The sequence below is a fragment of the Orussus abietinus genome, unplaced genomic scaffold, assembly GCF_000612105.2.
Source record: "Orussus abietinus isolate OABI.00-Male unplaced genomic scaffold, Oabi_2.0 scaffold605, whole genome shotgun sequence".
Lineage (NCBI taxonomy): Eukaryota > Metazoa > Arthropoda > Insecta > Hymenoptera > Orussidae > Orussus > Orussus abietinus.
In genome coordinates this window covers 14,734-39,329 of record NW_019394786.1, presented here as the reverse complement: position 1 = coordinate 39,329, position 24,596 = coordinate 14,734, and the positions used below count along the sequence as shown (strand labels likewise).

The 24,596-nt window shown below is 35.4% G+C and overlaps 1 protein-coding gene across 1 annotated transcript; it reads left to right on the top strand.

Moving 5' to 3' along the window:
• Positions 1-1,938: 1,938 nt before the first annotated feature.
• On the top strand, positions 1,939-24,278 carry LOC105694750 (pancreatic lipase-related protein 2; the record flags this gene model as incomplete). Its single annotated transcript, XM_023433278.1, has 6 exons — positions 1,939-2,050; positions 8,367-8,515; positions 15,383-15,637; positions 19,174-19,365; positions 20,826-20,994; positions 23,819-24,278. Coding segments are annotated over 6 exons (992 nt in total), but the record flags the coding sequence as incomplete, so codon positions are not given.
• Positions 24,279-24,596: the final 318 nt, after the last annotated feature.

The window sequence follows — 24,596 nt, the reverse complement described above, 5'->3', positions numbered from 1 at the left end:
TAATTTATGAACATATAATAAAAATACATTTCTTTTACTTCACGACTATTATCGGACACTTCATTTGGTATCAAAAAACACGAGAAATTTTTCTAATATTTTCGTTCCGCTATTTCATTATGGGAGCAAAACGTATGATTTTGATTTTAAATATTTTTAAAATGCTTATAATGTATTCGGCAGATAATATTGAAAAAATACTTGTATTAAAATAAAACGAAATGTTTCGTATATCTGGTAAAACAATATTATGAAAACACATGGAGCTAATATTATATAAATATTATAGGGATAATATTCTAAAGTAAACGTTTTGCAAATATTTCAAATGTCTGCTAAATATTTACAAAATGTACGATATTCGTCAAATATATAGAAAATTAGGACAAATATTTTGTGCTACTAGGGTCTTCTTTCTTCTAAAATGATTATGCGCCAATATTGATGTTTTACTTAACATTCCAGTTTATTATTATTATTCAGTTGTTTTATTCATTAGTTCATATATTTATGCAACCGCTGATCGAAATCTCTTCAATTTTGGAAATATATAAAAACATCGGGTTATTATTAATTACCTTGATGATGTAATGAATACAAAATTATTGTTCTATTAAAAGCTGCAATATTGATGTTTTACTTAACATTCCAGTTTATTATTATTATTCAGTTGTTTTATTCATTAGTTCATATATTTATGCAACCGCTGATCGAAATCTCTTCAATTTTGGAAATATAAAAAGACATCGGATTAATTACCTTGATGATGTAATAAATACAAAATTATTGTTCTATTAAAACTTAGATATCCGATAATGAAAACGTACATACGAAGACATTTTTTTAAGGATGGTACATATTATATACAAGATGCACCAAAACGATACGTATTTTTCTTACGTTTCATTCTTATATAAAATATTAATATGAGTGTTATGTAGACCCGTAAGAAAAAGTGTAAGTTAAAAATTACTTACCTCATCCCGGCAAGACCGATTGCAAATTTCCCAGGCAACGTATGAGGTACAATATACGTATATAACACGTATAAATTAGGTTAATACGTATACCGAAGGTGACTTAAAAAAATGTCTATTGTAAATATACAGATCTATTTTATATACAATACAAATTTCCCAGGCACTGTATGAGGTACAATATCCGTATATAACACGTATAAATTAGGTTAATACGTATACTAAAGGTGACTTAAAAAAATGTCCATTTTAAATATACAGATCTATTTTATAGACAATACAAATTTCTCAGGCACCGTATGAGGTACAATATCCGTATATAACACGTATAAATTAGGTTAATACGTATACCAAAGGTGACTTAAAAAAATGTCTATTGTAAATATACAGATCTATTTTATATACAATACAAATTTCCCAGGCACTGTATGAGGTACAATATCCGTATATAACACGTATAAATTAGGTTAATACGTATACCAAAGGTGACTTAAAAAAATGTCTATTTTAAATATACAGATCTATTTTATATACAATACAAATTTCCCAGGCACTGTATGAGGTACAATATCCGTATATAACACGTATAAATTAGGTTAATACGTATACCAAAGGTGACTGCAAAAAATGTCTATTGTAAATATGTCGGCAGCGTAGGTATTTAGAAAAATCTTCTTTATCGACGTCGATCAAGTTCTTCGACGCGTTTAACTTCACCTTAAGGCGAAGTGAAACCCCTAGAGAAATTTAGTCGTTATCGGAAAAAAATTCTACTGACTATCTACGTTACACTATATATTACTATTTTATATTTCCCGCCAGCTTTCATTTCACCTTAATATTAGAGGTGTCTTAACCCTTTTAGTGCCGGGCGAAAAAGAGGTGCTTATGCGAAGATAACCGGCCGAATTTTACGATTTTACTAGGATTTGGAAAAAGGCTCATAANATATTTAATATAGGGCATGTGCAGGCGCAGGAGAAATCTTTGAAGGACCTATTCAACAACACGTCGTGCGCGAAACCGCCATTTAGGTGTCCACATCCGCAAATTGAATTCTATCTTTATACCAGGCAAGTTTTAATCATACTTCAAACAATTACATTTTTAGGATAATTAAAAAAAATGTTCCAATCATCAATATAATGTAGCATGTTTAAATAAGTTTCGCTTTAACACAACCATACATTAAATAAAGTAATTCAATGTAATATAACAAGATAATGAGTAATCCAGGGTAATGCAACAATCGATGAATAAATAAACGTACTAGTAACTATGATATGCACCAACCTCCAATTTCATTAGACATTAACCCGAAGAAAATAATACTCTTAAGAAGTCTGTCAAAAAATAAAAAAAAAAAATTGTCATCCTCCCTCCACCAAAAATCTGACTTTCAAAATCTGTCAAAAAATTAAAAAATAATTGTCATCCTCCCTCCACCAAAAAACCGACTTTCAAAATCTGTCAAAAAATTAAAAAATAATTGTCATCCTCCCTCCACCAAAAAACCGACTTTCAAAATCTGTCAAAAAATTAAAAAATAATTGTCATCCTCCCTCCACCAAAAAACCGACTTTCAGAATCTGTCAAAAAATTAAAAAAAAATTGTCATCCTCCCTCCACCAAAAATCCGACTTTCAGAATCTGTCGAGCGTTGTGAAAGTTAACTATTACGTGTAATATTACACTTTATCTCCCGAGGGCAGAAAGTAGTCACTTTCCTTCCACATAAAGAGCAGTTATCATTTATTTATAACTATACTTTTATTATAAACCTTCCTAAAGAATACAGATGTTACTGTTCTCTGTTTATTATCACAGAATGTTACATGATACTTTTATAGTACGTCCATTGTTTTCGTTATCGAACAATGCTTTGAGATAATGAATAAATTACTTCCCAGGCACCGCACAAAGTACAATGTCCGCATATTACTAATTTAAATTAGATCAATAGGTATAGTAAACGTATATCGTTTATCATCCACCTAAAATAAATGTCTTTTGTAAATATATAGATCTATTTTATGTACATGGCTGCACAATATATTTTATAGATACCTAAACGACATACATAAATATCTATATCTCTTGTAGATGAAAGTTATATATCCACTGTTCATCGAGAAATATCTAATTATTTCCTGACGCATACAAAATATTTAATAGCGTTGGTAGACATCTACCAAAGGTTAATCAACATCGTTGATAATACATTTAGAAAAATGAAAAGACACCTTATATAACCTAACATTTTTAATTCATACTTAATGTTTATATCTACATTCCAACTTGATAAAACAATTAATTTCGTCCGTACTCTGATTTTTTTATTTATTTCCTCCTTGGTTGGTGACCATACATCACGATTTTTAACTGCTATGTAAATTATGGTGCTTTATCAAGCATATATGAAGTATAATATACTTATATTGGACGTCAAAATTAGGACATAAATATAGAAAATTATATGGTATGGATAATAAAAATATCCCGTGAGTATATATGTAAATCTCTTTCCACGCTTATATTCTCAGTGCATGTGTTACAAAAGTGTAGATAACATATGTAGATATCTAAACTGTTCGAAAACGTTAAATTGATAGTTTATATCCAGCTTAATAGTTTATATTCAGCTTCTACAAACTTACAAAAATGTAATTAAACACTGTAAAAAATTGCGCACATTAAAATGAAATATCCTTAAAAATATTCATAATGCACTATTCACATCATGCACTTTTAGTGTATAAGATTGTAGTAAAATTACGAATTTAATATCTTAAAAGTATATCAGTATACATTTATCATGCATTTCTAAATTAAATGATGATTTTATACCAAACTGTAACAATTCTTTTAACTTTTCAATTTTATAATCATTTACGAGTTTCTTTAAGATTAAATTTACAACAAGATGCAATAAGTATCATTAGCCCTGCTTGCAGTAACTGCTTCCAAAAAAATAGTTGTCGCTGAATACACCAGATGGCGCCATAACTGACTACACCATAAAAAATCACGAATCCAGGGAATTTCATCAATTTTATTTAGATTGCTTCATAAGCATTCCACTGAAATGCCATATGGAGTATGTCATTTCTTACAATTCATAATGTAGAGTGTAATAGACAACAACAAATATAAATGTAAATGTCAGTAACGTAGAACGCAGTTTCAAATCATTTATTAGTTGGGTTATATATTAATATTCTTTTTTATCGGCGCTGATAAAATTTCTCGTCACCTTCCACATCACCTTAAGGTAACTTTTGATATTCCATACGACTTTCGTCGCAAGTGAGTCTAGCTTTCGAGAAAGACTTTTCGTTTCAAGATCACGATCACTTTTACTGGTATCGAAAGTGACCTCAATTTTAAGCGAACCTTTCTCCAGGCTGCGCCAGTGCTATACTGTGTATATGTACGCAGTCGTATGTAAATTTCAGGTCATTCCATGTCAAATTCGATTCCTTGACTGTTCCTTAAAAAATGTCGCATCTTCGTTGGCATAACATAAAAAAAAAATTAAAATATGGATTCCGTCGTTTTAAGGTGAAGTGAAACCCCCTTCAAATCAGTCGATTCGAATACAACACCTTTTTTTCAGAGTATTAGACCAAACTGGCTGAAACTTTGACACATCACTCCTCATCATCTAAGAATTGTCCTGACACATTCAAAATTTGAATTTTTTGACAAGATTTTTTAACTTAGCCCAGACCAGAACCAAAATGGCGTCCAGCTCTCATATTTCGATCGATATACAATTATCGAAGGCTTTGATATGAGAATCGAAAGGGTGAGGACAATTTTACGACAATTTAGAACACTCTGGTAATCGATAAAGTCGCATTTGAACGGGATAAAGGCAAAACAGTCTTGTATGCGCTTCTATACTAAAACGATGGGAATACGAGGTCTTGGCGTGAAAATTTAATTGACCTGGAAATCACAGATGGCGCAGGGTGTCCCTCTGCAGTCAATTAGGGCTCCAGAAAGCATGAATCCAGAGGATTTCTGGAGTTTTACTTCGATTTCTTTATAATTATTGTACGAAAACGACAGGTGGAGTATGCCATTTGGTACAATACCCAATATAATTCGATACAGCTGTCGATATAAAAACGAACGTCAACGACGTAGGCATTTAGAAAAATCTTCTTTATGGACGTCGATCAAGTGCCACGACGTGTTTCACTTCACCTTAATTCGATGAAATTGAATCAAATTCTTTGAGACTAATTGGTCTCAGTAAGTGGATACTATTAACTGGGCAGTACTAATAATAAGTAAAAGACGTATACCAAGAAAATGACTGAGGGGAAGGTGAAAGTGAAACAGTAGCATTTTAAAGATGTCAAATATCCACATTAAGGGGTTACACCACTTTGACCCACCCAAAAATTACGGTTTTTCAAGAATTTTTTTTAAGAATTAAAACGTTTTTATCCAAACTAAAGTACAGTAAGGTATTGTACTACTATTAAACAAAAAAATGCTTTTTTTGTATTTTTCTTATTTACAAAAATGGCGGCTTGAAAGGCGATTTACCGGAGCGCTGCGAAAATCGATGATCGTGCGGTGGGCACGATAACTCAGTCCAGGTTTAAGTTAGAACAATTAACGAAAAATAATTAGTTTCTGTACCCCAAAAGCTAGCGAAATACGTAGCCGTTTTCAAAAACATGCATTTTTCACAAAATGGCATCGAATTGAAAGGAAAGATACGTATTTTGCCCTAAATTTCGTTAATTAATGTTGCATAAATAATGCGAATATAAATACATTGAAAAAACCATACGTATTTCGCTAGATAAACATATCATGAAAAAAATAAAAAAAAAATCAAGACGATTGATTGAAAATTGGCAAATATCCACATTGAGGGGTTACACCATTTTGACCCACCCAAAAGTTACGGTTTTTCAAGAATTTATTTTTTAAGAATTAAAACGTTTTTATCCCAATTAAAGGACAGTAAGGTATTATACTACTATTAAACAACAAAATGCTTTTTTTGTATTTGTCTTATTTATAAAAATGGCGGTTTGAAAGGCGATTTACCGGAGCGCTGCGAAAATCGATGATCGTGCGGTGGGCACGATAACTCAGTCCAGGTTTAAGTTAGAACAATAAACGAAAAAGAGTTAGTTTCCGTAGCCCAAAAGCTAGCGAAATACGTAGCCGTTTTCAAAAATATGCATTTTTCACAAAATGGCATCGATTTGAAAGGAAAGATACGTATTTTGCCCTAAATTTCGTTAATTAATGTTGCATAAATAATGCGAATATCAATACATTGAAAAAACCATACGTATTTCGCTAGATAAACATATCAGGACTAAAATAAAAAAAGAATCAAGGCAATTGATTGAAAATTGGCGGAGCTAGAGTGCCCACCGATTTTTAAAATGCAGTTTTAAAAAAAACGCGTTTACACCTATCCACCTGCCCACCGCACGATCACCGATTTTCGCAGTGAGCGAGTTTAATAGTAGTATAATACCTTACTGTACTTTAATTTAGATAAAAACGTTTTAACTGTTAAAAAAAATTCTTGAAAAAACCGTAATTTTTGAGTGCGTCAAAGTGGTGTAACCCCTTAAGTATATTTATATTATCTTTCAGATTATAAATTATAAAACATTTCAGAAAATCATAATAAAATGTTTAATATCAAATTAGGTGACAAGCTGTGTTCGTTATTAAATATAATTTATTTATGTAAAAGAGTGCTTAAATTTTGAAAATCATAAAATATATAATAATATACACCACACCGTTTTTTAAAGGCTTTTTCACTGCATTGACGTGTACAATACGCATATAACAGACGAGGATAAAATGCAATAAAATGCAAACAGGTAATATGCAGGGTGAGTCTTGTGAAAGTCCCAAAATAGATTAGATTTATTTCCTACGATGCTCTGATCGACTGTAAATCACGAACAACAGTATTTACATTATAATAATATTACAATGTGTCTTAGTACGCTGTTGAATTTGCAATTGAATACTGATTTTCCATTCAACAGTGTATGATAAATTAACCTAATAGACGTGCCTCCGCATTTATTATATCCCATCTATTTTTGATTCTTTATAAGACTCCCTCTGTATATTTATTTTTTTCTACATTGCAAGATATAAAAATGTCATCTTGTAGTTATAACTTCATCTGTAGATCGCTGCCAATTTATTTATTGTTGGCCAATTTACTAGCTGTACTTATTACACATATGAGCCGCTCAGTGCACACATCGACTAACTCCACTTTTTGAAAAATCTTAAATTTGGGTGTCAAAGCCCTTGGTATAGTCATAACTGTTTATATTTATAATATCTTTCCTGATTAATAGAGATTAACACCATTAAACGGCAAAATTTTTTTGGGCATCGAATAATAAGTAATTTATTTCAGAAGCCATTTTGATTAACTCCATCCTCTAATGTAAATCGTAGACGAATACCTGGCAGTATAGTATTATTGGATTATCTGTTGCGGCCGTACATCGACGCTTTTTTTTTTAAACAGCCGAAGATGCTTTCCCTCTTTCAACAATATGAGTAATAAAATCGCATCAGCAAACAGATAGAAAGAAGCGCAATGCAGACGGTAGTTAGTATAACAGTGATCTCTCACGCTGAATGTTACCGTATACTTCACCAATATTACACGGACTACATATTTTTTGGTCTTTTCAACATTACTCCCTGATTGTTTTTAAAGAACTAAATATTATACCGTTGTAATCAAGATGAGTGAAACTAATAACAATGTGGATGTGGAAAGCAGTGATGATTCTTCGATACGATTTATCAGCAGAAAGTCTGGGGCAAGAAGACGTTTATCGTGTTTCTCGGATTCATCTGATTGCAACGGTACAAATTCCCCAACAAACACATCGATTGGAAGGAAAAGAAGTCGTAATCCTGATAAATGGGCACGAAATTTACAAAAGCATAACGGAAGAAAAGGTTTGGCATACAGGAATAGGGGAGGAAATTTAATACCTGCAAAAACATTCGTCGATATAAAATGCAGACGATTATTTTTTGGCTATGCTTTCTTATTAATTTTATATACCGTTAAATGAAAACTATAACTGTATTTATGTATTCTACATTATATATTTGAAGTTATATTATAATAGGAATTTTAGAAAAGAATCTACATTACTTCATCGCATTTCTCAACTTTTTGTTTTATGGAGTTAATCAATGTGTGCACTGAGCGGCTCATATATCGTTCAATCCATTCGAATCGTGGATAAAGAATGCATGCATTTGAAGTAATTATCCTTGCAACGCGTACTGATTAAACGATCATTTTTAGAAGTTAGCAAAACGCAATAATCACTATTTGACCTAATTTCGCAGAGATACGCAACACGATCCATTGCTCCTGGATGTTCAAGACTTCAATTCACTCCAGTACTCTCGGTTTAACAAAGCACATCAAACAAAAATAATTATCCATGGTTTTGGCGGTGGAAGAAATTTAGCACCTAGCACGGATCTTCGAAAGGGTAATAAAAAAGTGTATGCATATTTCAAAATCATAGATATGCTAGCGCCAATTTACGATAAGTAGTAAGCATAAGATAATATGATAACATGAAAAATTACATTTGAAGTCTGGCAATGACATTAAGGTGAAGTGAAACCCCCTTAAAATCAGTCAATTCGAATACAACAGTTTTTTTTAAGGGTATTAGACCAAACTGTCCGAAACCTTGATACATCACTCCTGATCACCTAAGAATTGTCCTGACACATTCAAAATTTGGATTTTTGGAAGAAATTTTTTAACTTAGCCCACACCAGAACCAAAATTGCGTCGAGCTCTCATATTTCGATCAATATACAATTATAGAAAGGCTCTGATAAGAGAAACGAAAGGGTCAGGACAATTTTACGACAATTTAGAGCACTCTGGTAATCGATAAACTCGCATTTGAACGGGATAAAGGCAAAAAAAGTGTTGTATGGGCTTCTATGCTAAAACGATGGGAATACGAGGTCTCGGAGTGAAAATTTAAATGACCTGGAAATCACAGATGGCGCAGGGGGTCCCTCTGCAGTCAATTAGGGCCCCAGAAAGTATGAATCCAAAGGATTTCTGAAGTTTTACATCGGTTTCTTTATAATTAATGTACGAAAACGACAGGTGAAGGATGCCATTTAGTACAATCCCCAATATAATTCGAACCAGGTGTCAATGTAAAAACAAACGTCGGCAGCGTAGGTATTTAGAAAAGTCTTCTTTATCGACGTCGATCAAGTTTCTCGACGTGTTTTACTTTACCTTAAGGTGAAGTGAAACCCCCTTCAAATCAGTCGATTCGAATACAATAGATTTTTTAATGGTATTAGACCAAACTATCCGAAATCTTGACACATCACTCCTGATCATCTAAGAATTGCCCTGACACATTCAAAAGTTGGATTTTTTTTAACAAATTTTTTAACTTAGCCCAGACCAGAACCAAAATTGCGTCGAGCTCTCATATTTCGATCAATATACAATTATCGAAGGCTCTGATATGAGAATCGGACGGATCAGGACAATTTTACGACAATTTAGAGCACTCTGGTAATTGATAAACTCGCATTTGAACGGGATAAAGGCAAAAAAGTGTTGTATGCGCTACTATGCTACAACAATGGGAATACAAGGTCTCGGAGTGAAAATTTAATTGACCTGGAAATCACAGATGGCGCAGGGGGTCCCTCTGCAGTCAATTAGGACCCCAGAAAGTATGAATCCAATGGATTTCTGAAGTTTTACATCGATTTCTTTATAATTAATGTACGAAAACGACAGGTGAAGGATGCCATTAAGTACAATCCCCAATATAATTTGGACCAGGTATCAATGTAAAATCGAACGTCGGCAGCGTAGGTATTTAGAAAAGTCTTCTTTATCGACGTCGATCAAGTTCCTCAACGTGTTTTAGTTTACCTTAAGGTGAAGTGAAACCCCCTTCAAATCAGTCGAGACGAGACGATATTAACAAGGAAACATTCCCAAGTGTCCGCCCCCGATCTTATTGATTTCCATATATGTTGAAGAACACAAAAATTTAACAGACACGTGTTTTTTTATATCTGCAATGGTCCACATTTAAGGGGTGAAACAACCCTCCAAAGTTTGGCGAAAATTCAGTTGTTATAATAATTTTCGTAGAAGCAGTGGAGGAATTTCGACGAAACTTGGTATAAACGTATTCCGTATAAGGACGGTGAAAACACAATATTGTCCAGCAATGCTACACCCCCCCAAGGGGGTGAACTACCCTACAGGCGACATTTTTTTGTAATATCTAATAAACAAGCACTCCTACTTACGTTCCACTTACGCGATGTGATTGCTCACTAAAAATGAAGAATCCGTGTTTTTTGCTTTTTACCAATAAACATTTATACATCGGTTGTAAACAATGAATGTAGGTGGTATACGGGTATATTCCGAGTAGCTTTATTGGGTTATATCGTGACCAATTCATTGTACATAAATCTTGTGAACGTGCTTATTCCTCAAAATGTCGTTAGTTGTCATAATATGCAATTATTTACGAATATTGCTAACTCTATTATCGTAAAAACAGTAAAAATCCAATTTTACCGTTTCACCAAGGAGATTGTATTACTAGTTGGAAACGGGTGATGACTGCGTCATCGGATCTGGTGCGAAACTATTTTAGTCTCTTAAACTTTTTTTCAAATTTATTTATAAATAATTGCATGCTATGAAAACCAAGGACATTTTGAGGAATAAGCACGTTCACAAGATTTATGTACAATGAATTGGTCACGATATAATCCAATATAGCTGGTCGAAATATACCCGTACACCATCTACATTCATTGTTTACAACCGATGTGTAAATGTTTATTGGCAAAAAGCAAAAAACACGTATTTCTTCATTTTTTGTGAGTAATCACATCGCGTAAGTGGGACTTAAGTAGGAATGCTCGTTTAATAGATATTACAAAAAAATGTCGCTTGAAGGGTAGTTCACCCCCTTGGGGGGGTGTAGCATTGCTGGACAATATTGTGTTTTCACCATCCTTATACGGAATACGTTTATACCAAGTTTCGTCGAAATCCCTCCATTGCTTCTACGAAAATTGTTATAAAAATCGAATTTTCGCCAAACTTTGGGGGGTTGTTTCACCCCTTAAATGTGGACCATTGCAGATATAAAAAAACACGTGTCTCTTAGATTTTTGTGTTCTTCAACATATATGAAAATCAATAAGATCGGGGGCGGACACTTGGGAATGTTTCCTTGTAAGTGTCAACCATATTTAGCCCTGTGATACGGTTTCAGTAATGTTTGTGCAGAAACTTAATGTAGGACAAAAATAGTAATTTTTGAAAAGAAGATTCGTTGCCGTCCTGTACTTAGCAATGTTTTTGACATAGCGGTACTTTCCTTGCAAATTTTCATATAACATTACTTTTAAATTACCAGGATTCGTTTCATTCGAACCCTTGATTTTCAGAAAAACACAGTAAGATGCAATATGTTCATCAGGTTTGTTAATTCGGGTTTGTCATTACTTTTGCTTTTGTGCATCACAATAAATATTCAAAATGATGATCTTCAGAATTAACACACTTTCCAAAACGAACAATCAGAAATTACTGTTCATTTTCAATAGTATCTGCTATGCATAGACCATAGTAACGCATTTTATCGTGTTTTTCGTAGTATTCTGGAGTAATCAGTGATTGTACGTTTTGAAGAATATGTAAATTTTAAAGATCGTTATTCTGAACATTCATTGTAATACACGAGAATAAAAATAACGATAAACCTGGATCAGTAAAGTTGATAAACATTGTGAGTTACCATGTTGGGTAAAACTGGAGTTTTGGGGACCCACCTCCAATGACCTTGACCTTGATATGTGCTGTCAAGGTCACCCTTCTGAGTAATCACCACAAGATTATAGCCGTCGCTCGTTGATTACTAAAAAATGATTGTCAAAATAATTAGGATGAGTTGAACGTACGTTTTGGACACTAGGTGCACATTTAAGGTGAAGTGAAACCCCCTTCAAATCAGTCGATTCGAATACAACACTTTTTTTTAAGGGTACTAGACCAAACTGTCCGAAACTTTGATACATCACTCTTAATCATCTAAGAATTGTCCTGACACGCTCAAAATTTGGATTTTTAGAAAAAATTTTTTAACTTAGCCCAGACCAGAAACAAAATGGCGTCGAGCTCTCATATTTCGATCGATATACAATCATCGAAGGCTCTGATATGAGAATCGAAAGCGTCAGGACAATTTTAAGACAATTTAGAACACTCTGGTAATCGATAAACTCGCATTTGAACGGAATAAAGGCAAAAAAAGTGTTGTATGCGCTTCTATGCTAAAACGATGGGAATACGAGGTCTCGGAGTGAAAATTTAATTGACCTGGAAATCGCAGATGGCGCAGGGGTCCCTCTGCAGTCAGTTAGGGCCCCAGAAAGCACGAATCCAGAGGATTTCTGGAGTTTTACTTCGATTTCTTTATAATTATTGTACGAAAACGACAGGTAGAGTATGCCATTTGGTACAATATCCAATATAATTCGACACAGCTGTCAATATATAAACGAACGTCGGCAGCGTAGGCATTTAGAAAAATCTTCTTTATTGATGTCGATCAAGTTCTTCGACGTGTTTCACTTCACCTTAATGTGAAGTGAAACCCCCTTCAAATCAGTCGATTCGAATACAACACTTTTTTTTTAAGAGTATTAGACCAATCTGTCCGAAACTTTAACACGTCACTCCTGATCATCTAAGAATTGTCCTGACACATTCAAAATTTGGATTTTTTGAAGAAATTTTTTAACTTACCCCAGACCAGAACCAAAAGTGGCATCGCGTTCTTTCGATCAGTATACAATTATCGAAGGCTCTGATATGAGAAACGAAAGGGTCAGAACAATTTTATGACGATTTAGAGCAGTCTGGTAATCGATAACCTTGCATTTGAACGGGATAAAGGCAAAAAAAGTGTTGTATGCGCTTCTATGCTAAAACGATGGGAATACGAGGTCTCGGAGTGAAAATTTAATTGACCTGGAAATCACAGATGGCGCAGGGGGTCCCTCTGCAGTCAATTAGGGCCCCAGAAAGCATGAATCCAGAGGATTTCTGGAGTTTTACTTCGATTTCTTTATAATTATTGTACGAAAACGACAGGTAGAGTATGCCATTTGGTACAATATCCAATATAATTCGACACAGCTGTCAATATAAACATGAACGTCGGCAACGTAGGCATTTAGAAAAATCTTCTTTATCGACGTCGATCATGTTCCTCGACGTGTTTCACTTCACCTTAAATGTCAACAGAACTTGTACGGCACTGCACTTACGAGTTAGTGATGAGCAAAATCGGTCTTGGTCTTGCAGTCTTGGTCTTGGTCCTGGTCCGGCAAAATGCTTGATAAAATTCGCAATGTTATGATAACATTCGTGTTTTAGGTAAATTAAAAATAGAGTAATATTTATTGAATTCACCATACTTATTATTAACATATGTAACAATTAATTTCCGTGTACATTAAATAATATGAATGCATACTCTTGAATCGCGTGTATATATATAACATATAAATTACGCTTGAACCGAACGATAGAATATATTGAGGGTGTGCTGTAATGAAATATAATTACTAACTGCTAAAAAGAAATTCCTCTAATCAAAGCATCATCCCATTAACTTTATTATGTTTACTACCTCGATGTAATTTAATAGGCAAATAAGTATGACCACGTCGCTCTTGTTTTGCATGTTGTTACAGGTTACTACAATCCATAGAGTTTAACACACATTATGAATTAATTTTTTTTTCATACTATACAAGAGAAGACAACTCGCTTCCAAGATAGTAAATGATATATTATAATTACGTTTCTCACGAGTACTTTTCTATGGACTATTTTCCACTATTTAGATAAGCTACAATGTTCTATGTGCACTTGGTGTAATATTGAATCATAACATGTGAACTATTCTTTTTTATCATGCAGATTTTCGTATCATTCTTGAAATTTTAATTAAGATAGGTTTTTCAGTATCTTTCGCGAAAAATAGCTAGCTAAAAAAAGATACTTCGAACGCGGCAATTCAATTTTAATTTTCAGGTAATTAAGGGGATGTGAAAGTGACATCCGATAGCTCAATCGTTCATAAAACTTTCCTACGAACTGGAAGTTTCAAATCGTTTCATACTTTGAAACGTGAATATGGAAACTCTAAGGTAGGTCCTGAAACTCGCGAAATCTCATTTTTTATAAACTATTTTTAAAATACCTATAAAGAAATTTGAAAACAATTGAAATTTCATGAGTTTCAGGACCTTCCTTATAGTCTCCCTATTCACGTTGTAAAGTTTCAAACTATTCGGTAAACCGAGTTGGGAGATAAGTTTTATGAACAAATCCTTCTCGATGCCACTTTCACATCACCTTAAGGTGATGTGAAACACCCTTCAAATCAGTCGATTCGAATACAACACTTTTTTTTAAGGGCCATAGACCAAACTGTCCGAAACTTGGACACATTACTCCTGGTCATTTAAGAATTGTCCTGACATATTCAAAATTTGGATTTTTGGAACAAATTTGTTTACATAGCCCAGACCAGAACCAAAATGGCGTCGAGCTCCCATATTTCGATCAATATACAATCATCGAAGGCTTCGACATGAAAAACGAAAGGATCGGGACAATTTTACGACAATTTGGAACACTCTGGTAATCGATAAACTCGCATTTGAACGGGATAAGGGCAAAAAAAGTGTTGTATGCGCTTCTATGCTAAAACGATGGTAATCCGGGGTCTCAAAGGGGAAATTTAATTCACCTGGAAATCACAGATGGCGCAGGGTGTCCCTCTGCAGTCAATTAGGGCCCCAGAAAGCACGAATTCAGAGGATTTCTGGAGTTTTACTTCGATTTCTTGATATATATTGTACGAAAACGACAGGTGGAGTATGCCATTTGGTACAATACCCAATATAATTCAATACAGCTGTCGATATAAAAACGAACGTCGAAAACGTAGGCATTTAGAAAAATCTTCTTTATCGACTTCGATCAAGTTCCTCGACGTGTTTCACTTCACCTTGATATCAAGTATTATGCGAGATGTACTCGTTGTAAATATAAGAGTCTCTTTGAGATCTGACGGAAATGTGAATTTCAACGTCTTAGGAAATACGTGAAAAATACAGTCCTCTTGGATTAATAATACGTGGGAGATAACGATGAAAATAACAAATGATGATGATGGGATAGTTGCGGTAGGCTCTATAGTGACGAAAGTGTCTTGCTTCTTCACGATTTCACAGTAAATGTCCTATCCTTTCAGCTTACTTCACTCGGGGCGAGTACAATATAATTATCGTGGATTACGGTTCGTTGGTACGAGAGCCATGCCTTTCCCAAGTGAAGTGGGGACCAAACTTTTGTTCCCGATGCATAGCCCAGTTGGTCAAGTACCTTCGGGACCATCCACGTGGTACCCAAGTGGAGAACATGCACATGCTCGGATACAGTGTAGGTGCTCACATAGCTGGTTTAGTGGCAAATTATTTGCCAAATGACAAACTAGGGCGAATCACTGGTAAGAATGTACTATTTTTTATCCATCTACACCGTAACAAATATCTTTTTCAAACCTACCCAGGCAACCCATGAAGTGGAATATACGTAAATTAATCGTCTAAATTAGGTCTATAGGTATAGCATATGTATACCGTCTGTTATCCACCTAAAAAGATATGTAAAGGATGTATATAAATATCTATGTCTATTGTAGATGAAAATTATACATGAAGCCATGAAGTGGAATATACGTAAATTAATCGTCTAAATTAGGTCTATAGGTATAGCAAATGTATACCGTCTATCATCCACCTAAAAAAATATCTAAAGGGTATATATATATAAATATCTATGTCTACTGTAGATGCAAATGATATATCCACTATTGATCTACAAATATCTATTTATTTCTTGACGCATACAAAATATATAATAGCTCTAGCAGACATCTACCAAAGGTTAATCAACGTCGTTGAAAATATGTTTAGAAAAATAAAAATACACCCCATGTAACCTAAGATTTTTCATACGTACTTAATGTTTATATCAAAATTCTAACTCGATAAAACTGTTAATTTTGTCCATACTCTGATTTTTTACCATTGTGTACATTATGATGTATTACCATGCACCGTATGAAGTATAATATGCTTATAGTGGACGTACAAATTAGGACATAAGTATAGAAAACTTACATTATTTATATTCAGCTTTCACAGAATTATAAAAATCTAGTTACACTAAAAAATTGCGCACATTTAAATGAAATGTTTTTAAATAATATTCGAGAAATTCGAGCACTTTTAGAATATAAAGTACTAAAATTATGAGTTTTGTATCTTAAAAGTGAATTGGTATACATTTATTATACACTATTAAATAAAAATATGACTGTAACATATTGTTACAATTTTTTAAATTACTTAATTTTTCACTTAAGAGTTTTTTTTTTAAGAATAAGTTTACAAGATACAATAAGCATCTTTAGCACCGATCGAGACGTACCGGAGCGGTCTTCATAAATCTGAGAAATATTTATTCCTTCATAAGCATCATTGTTAACGTTCCTGATTCCTACCCGTGAGTCCCGGGTTCAAATCCCGAAAATTGCAAAAAAATTTTTCTGTGTCAAAAGCAGCAGGATTTGTCTGCATAGATGTACCGAACAAGTTCTTAAACAGACTCTGCTCAAAAAGTGTTATGAACTTAATTTCTTTTACAAATACATATGAATATCTATAGACCGTCTATTGTAGATATCTACGATATATGTATATATTACGTACCATGTCCGGACATATAGCCTTTGCGTGTATCTAAAATAGAGTTCATAGATATCTATATATCTTACATTCATTCAATACAAATTTATATACGATTAATTTACGGATATTCCACGTTCAGCGGTGCCTGGGTAGTACTTTTGTAATCGAAGTGTTTTCAAGGTATAATATTTCGAAAAATTTCCTCTATAATTTTGTTTGAGGTTTTAAGATACAAGTATATGAATCTCAAAGGGTACGAATAATAAGTTTCGAATAATCCTTTGCATAATCATTTTTTATCATGTCTGTGAAAATGCGTAAGCAATTGTGTACGAAGGTACATACACGGGTGCATGGCTGATATAAGACATGTACGAAAATTCAGGTACTTTTGTATTCTGATTTTCGATCAGATACACATACGCAATTATATATATATTTTGAGAAAAGCGCATTTGATTCATAATCAAAATGATGATTCCGATGGATGAAATCTTACGCATAAGTTCGAAAGAAGAAGTTTGTTTTCTGGTTTTCATTTCGAATACCACTTTTCCTGGTTTTCGATCACATTAGTATAAAAATATGTTCGAAATATGAAAACATTTTCAACAGTGTAGATATCCTCATATCTAGAATACCATTCATAATTTGTGTCTCATTTTTTATTAAAATATTATAGATTGTCAACTACATTACACGAAATAATTTAAGTTTATCATATAGTTAAGGAGGTATAAATGTGTGTTATAATTTGAGGTATCATTTGTGTTAAGGTGAAGTGAAACCCACTTCAAATCAGTCGATTTGAATACAACACTTTTTTTAAGGGTATTAGACCAAACTGTCCGAAACTTTGATACATGATCATCTAAGAATTGTCCTGACACATTCAAAAATAGGATTTTTTAAGAAAATTTTTTAACTCAGCCCAGACCAGAACCAAAATGGCGTCGAGCTCTCTTATTTAGATCAATATGCAATTATCGAAGGCTCTGATATGAGAATCGAAAGGGTCAGGACAATTTTACGACAATTTAAAACACTCTGGTAATCGATAAACTCGCATTTGAACGGGATAAAGGCAAAAAAAGTGTTGTATGCGCTTCTATGCTAAAACAATGGGAAGACGAGGTCTCCGAGTGAAAATTTAATTGACCTAGAAATCACAGATGGCGCAGGGGGTCCCTATGCAGTCAATTAGGGTCCCTGAAAGCATGAATTCAGAGGATTTCTAGAGTTTTACTTCGATTTCTTTATAATTATTGTACGAAAACGACAGGTGGAGTATGCCATTTGGTACAATACCCAATATAATTGACACAGCTGTCGATATAAAAACGAACGTCGGCAACGTAGGCATTTAGAAAAATCTTCTTTATCGACGTCGATCAAGTTCCTCGACGTGTTTCACTTCACCTTAAGGCGCAATTGCATTGGTAGGATCTTACAATAAGTAGTTCAAAACATCTTCCCAATGAACACTGTTATATAACTGTTGGGTAAATGTTACGTTTTCGAAACTAACATGTTATGTAGCATAAAAGTAACGTGGAAGTTAGATGTTAGTTATTATTTCCCACTCAGTAAGGTAACATGTTATGTAACATGTTANATCGCAATTAACGACGGTGGATATGAGGAAGAAGTTGTTCTCAGTGATTAGACTGTCTTACCTGCATTATAATCAGGTCTAAAATGATGTGTTCTCTCTTAATATAATTTTTTTATTTTAACTATTTTTTGGTACTTATACTACAATAGCCATGTTTATATAATAGTACATTATGCACCAAAGAGATAAAATACATCTTTTTACGCATGGCGTGATCTTGCAATATAAATCGTAAACTCGCAAGTGCATGAGCCGAAAGCACGCGTGCGCCTACGCCCCGAAATCGTGTGTAGCACGCACATGTATCATAAAAAACCCTTACTTTCATGGTACACATGTACCAAAGCATGGGTTATGCGTCTTTTTGCGCACGCATGGAGTACAAATACGTGCACTTTTTCCTCTTAAGACGTTTTGAGCATTTTTTTGTACTGCCCCCCCTCCATTTATTAAAGTTCGACATCGCAGAATGGGCAACTTTTGGTACCGAAGACAATCGCGAAAAGACGTGTAAATCATGCTTACACTACATAAACTTTTTGTAACGACACAAATTGTTGTTTCCTAACATATTTCTCTTCTTTTCTGAATCACCCAGCATTTAGTGCTTGCAGTAATCCAGTCGCCTTAGAGGAAATCTATCAAATTGATTTATAAGAATTCATGACTTTACAGGTCTGGATCCTACAATTTTCTTTTACATGAATGGAAACAGATCGATGGACCTAGACGTTACGGATGCCCATTTTGTCGACATCATTCACACGGGAGCGGGAATCCTGGGCCAGTGGGGCCCAAATGGTCACGCGGATTTCTACGTCAACGGTGGGTCAAGTCAGCCCGGATGCGCTACGACATCTCTTCTTCGTAAGTAGGCGCCAATTTATTGCCACATTAGGGATTCCTAAATGGAAGTCCACTATTTTTTACTGATAATGTCTATTTCTATATTCCTTGCAGCGGGTATTTTTCTCTGATTTTGGCGGTTTATGTTTTCGGGCCGTTTTTCGCAAATGAGGCAGTTCCGATTTCCAATGCTTATCGGGTGCCTCGCACCTTTCCCTCGCATTCGATTTAAGCCCCGTAAATAGTCCCTTTAGATTTCCCAATGGACTCAAAAGAAAAGCTCGACGGACGCCAGGTACTATAAAGTACCGAATTTCCCGGCGCGTCCTTCGGCGTCCTTTCCCTAGATGGGTTTTCGCTCTCCCCACGAGAGCGGCCCCGGAAGGCGAGGACGAAGCGCGCAGGGTATCCGTTCGGGATCGTTCCCGGACGGGGTATCGTTCCCGGACTGTCTTCGATTCTACTCGACCCAGAATTTAACCTCAAAAATTCTCGGACTACTGAACGCGAGGGGCCAGCTAGCTCAATCTAAATTTTACGTCACCCCGAGTGGCAACAGAGAGAGACGGTGTACGGTCAATATTATTTACTGAAAGTCAGTAAGGACCCGTCCCCTCCCGGTTATCCCCCGGTCAAGTCAGTTGCTACCCAGGGAAAAGATTTGGTAATAATATAAGCGAAGATACGCCTAATTCGAAAGACGAGCGACCAGAAATATTAAATACAACAGAATATTTTAATCGGAGACACCCTAATGTTACTTCAGCTCTGCTGAAATAAAAAAAACTAATACGGGAAATGCTTACAGAAAACACTACCATTATGCTTTAAACGCAGGTACCTAAATGCTGCAGAAATTCCAATCGAGTAAAATACAAAACATTACAAAGGCGATATCAAAATAATAATATGAGACAAATTTATTAATAAAAGTTTAGCTCGAGGTCCTCACCGCTCCACTCCATTACGTCCTCCGTCAGCCCGAGCCACATTGTACGCCCTCTGGTGGTCAAATCCTTCTGACGACATTTTCCAATAAAAAGCCATGTCACATCCTATATTCCTATATTCCTATATATTCCTACATATACCTATATTCTGCGACAACGATCCGCAGGATCGGTATTCCGCCGACGAACTTGCGTCCTCTGTTTCTCTAAACGTGGATCGGGTAGCAGGATTGCTTCCCCGACCCCTAAAGGACGCTAGCCGGGTTTGACAGCCCGACCCAGTACCTATCAATTCTTCTAAATTTACTGTCCAACCGGCTAGCTCCGTACTGTCCATACGTCACACTGCAAAGTATGATGAGAAGGCATTTATCCGACCATTGCCGCACAAATATTTTGAGAGTACAAGTCTCCAGAAGAGCGAATTACTCATTGACTAATTTAATGATAATGTTCATAAAGCAAATTAAAAATTCAGCAAGCATTTGGATTTTGAAACTTAGATAATTACAATTACTGATTTATTTGCAGAAACTCTCTCCTGCGATCACACAAAAGTGACACCATACTACATCGAATCGATCACGACAAAAGTTGGATTCTGGGCAGCGCCTTGCGCAAACCTCTTCTCCTACTTGATAGGTTGGTGCACCCCTTCGGACGAAGAGTACGTTCTAATGGGCGAAGACACGCCGCATACGTAAGTATTTTTTTCTTAATTAATGCGTTATGAAATTTATTCTTCGACTTTCACCGCCGTGCTAATTATGTAGCATTGAGTGACACGACAATGAATAGTTGAAATTAACCTATGTATTTCTTATACCGACCTTTCGCGCACTCGTTTTGATTGCATCATTCTTCTTTCTCGATTAACACATTCAATCAGTGAACTATGTACTACATCAACATACAAACTGACCCATTATCACTGACAATCATCGCAATTAACGACGGTGGATATGAGGAAGAAGTTGTTCTCAGTGATTAGACTGTCTTACCTGCATTATAATCAGGTCTAAAATGATGTGTTCTCTCTTATGTCAATGACTAAAAATTGTACCATTGATCAATAACCAGGTACCCAGGAATTCATCGCACAAATTTCGTATTACAAAGGCATAAAAATAATTTTTATACTTTCGTGAGCTCCTGAATATTTTCTACGGTTTTATTCGCCTCTTCCTCATGACTAACATGCCGTACCTCACTTTCTACCGATGTCGTCGATGTTGTTAAACAAAAGAGGGCCCTGCGCCCTCCTCCGTGCGCATTTATTCTGTTTAAGATTAAATTCACGAGTATCAGATGGAGAACCAGTTGAAGCATTTAGAAGAAGTAAAATAAAAGGATCTTTGTCCATTTTGTTCTACTTTTGGTATTTTATAATGAATACAATCTTAAGGTGAAGTGAAACACGTCGAGTAACTTAATCGACGTCGATAAAGCAGATTTTTCTAAATGCCAACGTTGCCGACGTTCGTTTTTATATTGACAGCTGGGTTGAATTATATTGGGTATTGTACCAAATGACATACTCCATCTGTCGTTCTCGTACAATAATTATCAAGAAATCGAAGCAAAACTCCAGAAATCCTCTGAATTCATGCTTTCTGGGGCCCTAATTGACTGCAGAGGGACCCCCTGCGCCATCTGTGATTTCCAGGTCAATTAAATCTTCACTCCGAGACCTCGTATTCCCATCGTTTTAGCATAGAAGCGCATACAACACTTTTTTTGCCTTTATCCCGTTCAAATGCGAGTTTATCGATTACCAGAGTGTTCTAAATTGTCGTAAAATTGTCCTAACCCTTTCGATTCTTATATCAGAGCCCTCGATAATTGTATATCGATCGAAATATGAGAGCTCGACGCCATTTTGGTTCTGGTCTGGGCTAAGTTAACAAATTTTTTTAAAAAATCCAAGTTTTAACGTGTCAGGACAATTCTTAGATGATTAAGAGTGATGTGTCAAAGTTTCTGACAGTTTGGTCAAGTACCCTTAAAAAAAAGTGTTGGCCAATAGTATTACAGAAAATTTGGAGAAACTACGAGATGAGGATTTCTAAGGATCTAGAGGAGTGGGAAACTACTTCGGAAAACAATGTTGTAAAAGTGAAAATCTCGGTCTTAAATGAAGATGAATGGGAGCAAAAACGTTGAGTTAGAGTTATTGCAAGGTCCCGAAGGTCCAGGGACTTACCCGACAGTTTTTGCTGAAAAGGGGCTCGTGGTTTTTAGGAAGGGAAAGTTTGGGTCCGAGTGACTCATAAATTGTCGTCATCCAACACAGTCCGTCATTGACACATTCGCGACCGCTGACGTGAATTCACGTCATTTTAAATTCTATTCCTGATTGCCGCTGACGTGAATTCACGTCATTTTAAATTCTATTCCTGGTTGCCGCTGACGTGAATTCACGTCATTTTAAATTCTATTCCTGATTGCCGCTGACGTGAATCACGTCCATAACGATACACGATACAAGTTTGCGGCGACCAGTTTCAGAAGTTCATTATTTTCGCCGGTACTTAGTATTTGAAACGGAGAAAATTTGCTGGTCGCGAATGTGTTAAGAACGAACTCGTACAATGTAGGCCCCAATTGATCCATCAATGAGAGTGGAATTCATCGATGACCCATTCGCAAGCGAGACGTCCAATGATTTAGACCAATGAATGGGTTTCAAATCTCGATTTGGAGCATACTTGGTTCACCTTACGTGCATAACACTTACCATTGTAAGAACTTTGCACATGGCTATGTACATATTCTTACATTAACCATAAACAAATGATGCGATGATTTTTATAAATGAATACAGTAAACCCTGTTTTTGTGCGGTGGATAGGGACCGCATAAAAGAAATCGTACAAACAAATATTTGGAAATTTTATAAATACTTACACATAATAAACAACTTTGTACGATATACTACCTAAAATTTTTTTTATGCGGCGGACAGGGACCGCATAAAAAAATCGCACTTAGAAAACACAAATTATTTACGAAATATATGAGAGAATGCTTTCAATTAAATTAAATTAGACATGGAAAAATGGTAAAAACATTTAATTTTTCATTGTACATATACATGGGGAAGTTTTCAAATTGTACATTAAATAGTTCGCTGCTACTCGTAATCCAAAACGCGCATCTTCTTGTGACGAATTAGTTGAAAATCGCTTTCGTCGCTTGAAGATAGGACTTCAATTGATTTGTTTTTTAGTACCATAAAGTCAGTGATCAGTTTTTGTGATGACGGTCGATTGGTCAATTGCTTGTAAACGTCACGATAGCGAGACATGCACGATGTCAGCTCGTTTTGGAATTTCAAGCTTCTTTCCGCATTAGTATCTATTTTAAGAAAATGCGTTTCCAATTTTTTAGAAATCTGGATCCCTGCATGTACATATTCTCGTACACCAATAATAAATTCATAAAAATGATTAACAGCATGTTTATCAAGCGAGATCTTACTGCTATTCTGATGGCTAATTTGTTCTTATGGTTGGAAATTTCAGAGCTCGAGGCATCTTTTATCTGTCAACAAACGCACACAAACCATACGCCCGAGGACTACCCGGAAAAAACCGTCAACAGACCAGTCAGAAGCGATCGTCCTACCGCCAGTATTAAGTCTTCTTAAACAGATCATCAATATTATTATAGAATAATGAACCGTGTTCACCATTTTATTAGATAGTCATCGACAATACAACTCGATATGTTTTCCTTTATTGCGTTTTACTCTAATATCTAGTTTATTTAATATATTGTTATGCCAAAAATTGTAACTTCCCATTATCCTTCACCGGATCCTGTCAGCAATGCCGGACACTACAGCGTTGTAGTATTTTGGCAACAAAAATATATATTTACCTTTTAGAAGGAAATTAACGGGATCTTAATCTATCCGGTTAACGGGAGCAAGGCATGGAAATCGCGATAGTGGTTAGAATTCGGTTTGATCGGAGATGAGGGGTTAAGAAATAAACTAGAATGAAATGAGGATGAGTCGAGCTTGCGAAGGATCCTCTACCTGGCTTGATCAGCGGCCGTATTCGGTGACAGTCTCCTTTGATCGACCCAGCCGGATGACTGTGCGTGAACACCTTCGTCCCGTGGCGTGCCCTAGGGTTGGAGGTCTCCTAGAAGCCTCCCGTCCAACGGAAGTCGCAGTGCCGCCGTCTGGTCTGACTCGGTGGTAGGATCGCTGGAGTACCGGGTGGCACTACTGCAGCTCGCAGGATAGTAGTCCTTGGCAGGGAGTCCGGCGATCTCGGTCTCTGACTCGCTAGG